At 46.1% G+C, this 6,865-nt stretch overlaps 1 protein-coding gene across 3 annotated transcripts in view; it reads right to left on the bottom strand.

Annotated features, from left to right (window-relative positions):
- Positions 1 to 432: 432 nt before the first annotated feature.
- Positions 433 to 6,865, bottom strand: part of FLACC1 (flagellum associated containing coiled-coil domains 1) — a 30,153-nt gene continuing 23,720 nt past the window's right edge. For all 3 annotated transcript variants that reach the window (XM_083469681.1, XM_083469680.1, XM_083469682.1), the window contains 4 exons: positions 6,606 to 6,668; positions 3,466 to 3,555; positions 2,326 to 2,435; positions 433 to 711 (listed from right to left, as the gene is read on the bottom strand). In XM_083469681.1, coding sequence (XP_083325807.1) covers positions 639 to 711; positions 2,326 to 2,435; positions 3,466 to 3,555; positions 6,606 to 6,668 — 336 coding nt within the window. In that variant the 3' untranslated portion in view covers positions 433 to 638. The remainder of the gene's footprint in view (positions 712 to 2,325; positions 2,436 to 3,465; positions 3,556 to 6,605; positions 6,669 to 6,865) is intronic.

Genomic DNA, 6,865 nt, shown 5'->3' with positions numbered 1-6,865 from the left:
TCTCCAGAAGCGGCTTAGTCATGCTGGCCACATGTACTGGCCGCTGTACGGCGGCTCCCTCGGCCTATAGAGCGAGATGAGCGCCGCAACCCCAGAGTCGTCCGCGACGACCTAACGGTCAGGAGTCCCTTTACCTTTACCTCACGTTTCAGGTGGGCTTTATGGCATAACACCTGATTCCAGTTTTCTTGGCCTACCGGTCAGTGTGCTCCTGGTTCAGAGGTCGGAGTGTGCTTTTTCGCTCTTGCCTTTCTGAATCATCCAATAAGGTCTGGGGAACTCCTGACACAGACTGGTGGGACAATAAGGAATTGTGGATGCTTACTACCTCTTGAGACTGGCTTAGGCCACAAGGTTCCTGACTGCCTGGCTTCAGTGTTGTGCCCTGAGCCAAAGGGGAAATTTGCAGGAGGGGACGATTATTGGTTTGCATCTGTTCTCATTTTTATTTTCATGTTGTGAACCACTCTCTGATCTTCAGCTGAAGAGCAGCATGCAAATATAAACCAACACGATACAAGATTGAAGTAAAGAACAAATAATCTCCCTTTCTGACTACAGAATTGCATATGTGGCTTTAAATTCAGGCTTCTGGCAGCATGTCATCGTCAAACCTTTTTCCCTGAACAGCCCTAGTCTCATGCTTCATAGCTGCCCGATCGCTGGGCCCGTTGATTATAGATCTCTTCATTCTTTTCAATGAGCTTGCGCCTGGGGAGGAGATTAGTAGCATTAGACAATCTTTCTGCACTTATATACAGTGGTACCTCTGGTCGCGTGCTTAATTCGTTCCGGAGGTCCGTTCTTAACCTGAAACTGTTCTTAACCTGAAGCACCACTTTAGCTAATGGGGCCTCGTGCCGCTGCTGCGCAATTTCTGTTCTCATCCTGAATGAAAGTTCTTAACCCGAGGTACTATTTCTGGGTTAGAAACCCAGGTCTGTAACCTGAAGCGTATGTAACCCGAGGTACCACTGTATATGCAACTACATACAGCAGGGATAGCCAATATGGTGTCTTTTATATACCGTATTTTTCGCCCCATAGGACGCACTCTTTCCCCTCCAAAAATGAAGGGGAAATGTGTGTGCGTCCTATGGGGCAAATACAGGCTTTCGCTGAAGCCTGGAGAGTGAGAGGGGTCGGTGCGCACCAACCCCTCTTGCTCTCCAGGCTTCAGGAAGCTGCGCAACCCTGCGAAGCCGTGCCAGGCTCTGGAGGGTTGCGCAGAGCTGCCTGCCCTCCCGGGCTCCGCACAGCTCTCTGCAAGCCTGGGGAGACTGGTGCGGCTCCCTAGGCTTGCGGATAGCAGGCTGTTCTGGGGTCGGGGGAAGCTCGGGCTTCCCCCGCGCCAGCCCCATGCCTGGGGGGAAATAAATTCCCCCCCTTTATTCCCCCCCCAAAAAATAGGTGTGTCCTATAGGGCGAAAAATACGGTATGTTGTGTACTTCCACCATCTTGGCTGTTGACCCTACCAGTTGGGGCTGATGCAAAGGTGTAGTGCAATGATATATGGAGAGCACCATGTTGGCTATGCCTGTTTTAGCTCCTCAGGTCCTAGTGGGCAGCAGCTACTCATGACTAAGTCCCACTGAAAACCATGGAATCTGATCCAATAAGACTAAGTCACTGGGTTGTATCCAGTGCCACACAAGCAACTTTCCACTTGCACCATGGGACTTCCTCTCTTCTCTGCATGCATACCCAGAATCTGCTCCAAAGGGAAGGAGGGAGGGAAGGAAGGAAGGGAAAGGGAAAAGCAAGCTGTCCTAGAATGTTCTTACTGCTTCTTTCCTTCTTGTCATGCCATAACTTAACCAACACAAAGTTAATTAAAATCAGTTCAAACATAACAAATTGGGTGACATAAGTAAATTTAAATTTTGAGAACATGTCTGTTAGAGTAAATGAATATTCAAAGGGGTGTGGTAGGCTCATAGATTGTGACTCATGGAGTTGGAAGGGACCCTGGGGGTCATCTAGTCCAACCCTCTGCATTGAAGGAATATGCAGCTATTCCTGATGGGGATCGAACCTGCAACCTTGGCGTTATCAACACCCACCCAGCTGTGGTGACAGGTGAACAATGTGTCTAGTACAGACAAAGTCAAATTATTTTTTCCTGAGGAATGTGCTAACCTCTGTTGCAATATAAACTTGATTTATATTGCAACAGAGGTTAGCACATTCCTCAGGAAAAAATAATTTGACTTTGTCTGTACTAGATTTGCTTCACAAGGAATTATGCAGTAAATCGCTTTAAAAACCTCAAAGGTTAATATTTGGCTGACTTTCTGGACTTGGGAGAGATTTTAGCCCCTTACCTGAGCATGGCATTTTCTTCTACCAAAGTAGTGGCGTTAATTCGATATCTCTCTTCAATGGATGCAATTTTTTGCTGGATACTTTTCTCCATTTCCACCAAGGCGGCTTTCTGTAAAGTGGAAGGAAAGGAATGAATGGGAAAGCAGGAAGAAGACGAAACATATGGAGTTGACCAATATCATCCATGTCAGGTGTTAAGTCAAATCTAGCCCTGTATTGTTCTCTGCTTCCTGATAATTAGGAGGCGGCTTTGACAGCACAGCTGCCTGTGATCCCTTTAAAAGGGAAATGATTAGTGTTAAACCTGGGAATTGGTATGGGGAAGACAGGATTTGAGCCAATCTCTTCATAGGGCTAATCTGAGCTTAATTATTGCACTAAATTATTGCACTAAACTCCAGCCATTGCAAGATTACCTATACAGCGGTGCCTCGCAAGACGAAATTAATTCGTTCCGTGAGTCTTTTCGTCTTGCGATGTTTTTCGTCTTGCGAAGCACGGTCCGTCGCAACTGCACCTCTTCAAGCGGCTTTAAGAAAAAAGCGAACAAACCTGCAAGACGTTTTCGTCTTGCGAAGCAAGCCCATAGGGAAATTCGTCTAGCGAAGCAACGCAAAAACCGAAAAACCCTTTCGTCTAGCGAGTTTTTCGTCTTGCGAGGCATTCGTCTTGCGGGGCACCACTGTAGATCAAAGAGTTCAGTTTCCCATCACCCCTCACTTGAGACCTGGGCATTAGTATATTATTAAATATTTACTTCTAAGCCACCTCTTTCCCTGACAGGGACTTGTTGACAATTTTACAATTGCTTGATCATGTACTTCAATGTGTTTGGGTACTCCAAATCCCATCAGCCCCATCCGGCATGGCAAATAGTCATGGATGATGGGAGTTGTAGTCCAATATCTGGAGGTCACAGAAGCTGGGGAAGATAAATACTATCAGTCCTTCAGGAATATACCTGTTTCAGTCTATCAGAGCACAGGTTGCAATATTTCATCATAGATTGGATGTGGAAAGCACAAATTAAATGTTGAAAACCACACACATGCCACAAAACCCGTTTCCAATCACCGCTGGGGTGAGGCTCCGGTATCGGTGATTTAAAAAAGCTTGGTAATATATTCCCCAGTTCTCACCTCATTCCGGAGTTCAGTCTCTGTCTTGTGAAGAGTGGCTGCAATAGCATCCAAAGTCTCATTCTTCTCCTTAATTTCCATATCCAAACCCTTTTATTGGATGGAACACATTATTTTAAGATGCTTATATTCTGCACATCCACCACTGTGCAGAGCAACACAAGGACAATTTAAGAACTGTACAATGAAACAAACTAAAAAAATAAGCCATACCTAAAACACCTCTGGAGCCAAAGCACATTCCTAAACAAAGGCCTTCTGGGATACTGGTACTTTTTACATGGCACCAAAGGATCACTGCTGAACGGCTGGAAAAGTTCACTCCAGAAAACCCAGACGCTGTAAAAGCCCTGCTGGATATTTTCTAAATGTAATTTTATAGGTGTTTCAAATTGGTGTAGCAACAGCAAAATAATAACCTTGGCTGCATTGTTTTGTTTTCCATTTTTAGTACCTAAGTTCATAGACTTCTAGAGCTTTTCACTGACAAATTAACCTTTTAGGGCAGGAGGTGGAGAACTTGAGGCCAAGGGGCCAAATGCGGCCCTCCACGCTTCTCTTGTCTAGTCCCCAGGACTCTCGCCAGACCACACCTACTTTCTGTGGCTCCTGCCTGTCATGGGCCTTGCTTCACACCCTCCTTGAATGTTTTTGTCTGGCTGGAATGTGCCATTGAACTCTGATAAGGCCTCTTACTTGTCTGGATGGAGAACACAGGGTGGCGTCCTATCCCCACAACACCTACTCACTATGGGCTCTACCAAAGCAAACAGTCTAATTGGTCAACGTCCAAAAGATACCGAGCATCAGAAAAACTTGGCCACTAGAAGGAAATTCTGCCCTTGGTATGTTCAGTTTCCCCCTCTCAATTTTGATTCCCTGGCCCCATATCTGTACAAACTTCTAATCCCAAAATACAGACGTGCTTTTACACTTGCAAGACTGGATGTTTTGCCATCTGCGATACTTGAGGGTCGATTCCAAAAGATCCCACCTGAGAAACGTCTTTGCCCCTGTGGAGACGGCAGCACCGAAACAGCGGCACACGTCCTCCTGTCTTGCACTCTCTACAAAGACCTGAGGAACGAGATCATCACCCCACTCGTACTAACCACCCCAGGGCGCTCAACCACGGCCACAATGTCCTTTCTTCTATCAGATCAAAATGAGCAGATAACAGCAAAGGTTGCTAGGTCCATAACAGGGGCAATCAGAATAAGGGCCACTAACTGACAGCTGATTCAGGACTTTAAATTGTGCTCTTATATCAAATTTCCTTTTCTGTGTATACTGTAATGGTTTACTGTTGCTATGGCCATTGGCTAATGCGAATAAAGTTTTATCTATCTTTCACAGGGTGGTGTGAGTATACTTTATGTAGAAACTAGCCTACTTGTTACAGAAATTACCGGGGGGGGGGCACATCTTTAAAGTTAAATATTACAAATATTATGCCTGAATGTATCCTTTCAACTTGACAGCTCAGGGAAGTTACCTAGCTTTAAAAATAATATAAAATCATCTCCTTTCCCAGTTTCCTCCATTCGAAAGCTATTTTCCCCTTGAAAAAGGACTCCAGGAAGTTCCCAGAGGTGACAATTGCTGGGCCAAAGGAAGCCAAATCTCATCACCTGACTCGCCTCAGGCTCCAGACATGCAAAGGAACTTCTACATTATTGTACTTTTGGGTGGTGGGTACTTAAGACATATTTGTCTATGCTAATCTTATACCTGAGTCTTGCCCTGCCATGTCTGCTTATGCTAATCTTGTACCAAGGACTTGTCTGGACATGTCTGCCAAGGTTAACCCCTCCCCTTTTGTGACATGTCAGTGATGTAGCAATGATGCTGTACGAACTGTATTCTGGGATATGGTGGGAAAGTTTTAAAAGTCTTTGTCACCCCATCCTCGGGGTTCAAATTTGCTCTTTGAACCTATTGCGCAATAAACTTTGGTCTACAGCTATTTGCTCCGGTTGGCTGGACTCCTTCCATTATTCCGCAGGGACCTGCGGGCTCTGCCCGACGAGCTGGGTGACTGAGCAGCCTCACACCTAGATTTTTCCGTAACACTACTGAACAAAGATGGGGGGGGCCTTCGTTGCTCTGCACCCTTTTCCATCTGGTTCCACCCACCACTGCCTAGGGCTGCCTAAAAGGGAATAAAGACTAAGCATGCCCAGTGGTGACAGAATGTGTTGTGTCTGGGAAAGTGGGATGGGGAGGTAATGGACTGGAGTATCCTGAAATAGGGCATAACCGGCTGGCAGGATCACTGAACAGGAGCACTTCAAACGAAAACATTTCTGCAGATCCACTTAATATAGTTGTACCTCAGAAGTCAAACGCCTTGCGGGTCAAAAGTTTTGGCTCCCGAACGCCGGAAACCCGGAAGTGAGTGTTCCGCTTTGCGAACGTCCTTTGGAACCCAAACGTCTGATTGGTTTCCGAATGTTTAGGAAGTCGAACGGACATCCAGAACATATTCCGTTCGACTTCCGAGGTACAACTGTGCTGTTAACATCCCACACTTTTCCCAAACAGTTTCATTATGCCCCACACATTTTATCCTTGCAAGGTTAGGCTGATAGCTAATTACTCCCAAATTCATGCAGTTTGCTTCATGACTGAACAGGGATTTCAAACCCATGTCTCTCTGGTCCTAGTCCAAAGCTTAAGCACTTCACTATGCTGGTTCCTGAATGTCTTGCCTGTTTGTTTTTTTACGTAAGATTCAGTTACATTCTGTTCAAAAGTGTTTACCATATTTGCCTCAATAGGTAAAGGTAAAGGGACCCCTGACCATTAGGTCCAGTCATGGCCGACTCTGGGGTTGCGGCGCTCATCTCGCTTTACTGGCCAAGGGAGCCGGTGTACAGCTTCCGGGTCATGTGGCCAGCATGACTAAGCCGCTTCGGCGAACCAGAGCAGTACACGGAAACGCCGTTTACCTTCCCGCTGGAGTGGTACCTATTTATCTACTTGCACTTTGACGTGCTTTCAAACTGCTAGGTTGGCAGGAGCAGGGACCGAGCAATGGGAGCTCACTCCGTCACAGGGATTCGAACTGCCGACCTTCTGATCGGCAAGTCCTAGGCTCTGTGGTTTAACGCAAGGCGCCACCCGTGTCCCTTACTTGCCTCAATATGTTTTTTTAATTCAGCAATTTGATCCATGGCTTCCTGTTGCTGCTTTTGGAACTCCTGGAAAAGAAAAAAGTGATAAAAGTTACAGTAAGGAATAGTGTAGAGTAAAGCGCATCTTCAAACAACATTTACTTCTAAGTAGACTCATTATGAAACCTTGGGGTGCCTATACAAATACAAATACAGGTGAAATCAGTCCCTGGCAAGCCTGACACAGAAGCAGCCTTCAGCTGACGTGACAAAACTGAGGGGGA

The sequence above is a fragment of the Podarcis liolepis genome (genome assembly GCF_965112155.1).
Source record: "Podarcis liolepis genome assembly, chromosome: 1".
Taxonomy (NCBI): Eukaryota; Metazoa; Chordata; class Lepidosauria; order Squamata; family Lacertidae; genus Podarcis; species Podarcis liolepis.
This window is presented reverse-complemented; position numbering and strand designations above follow the sequence as displayed.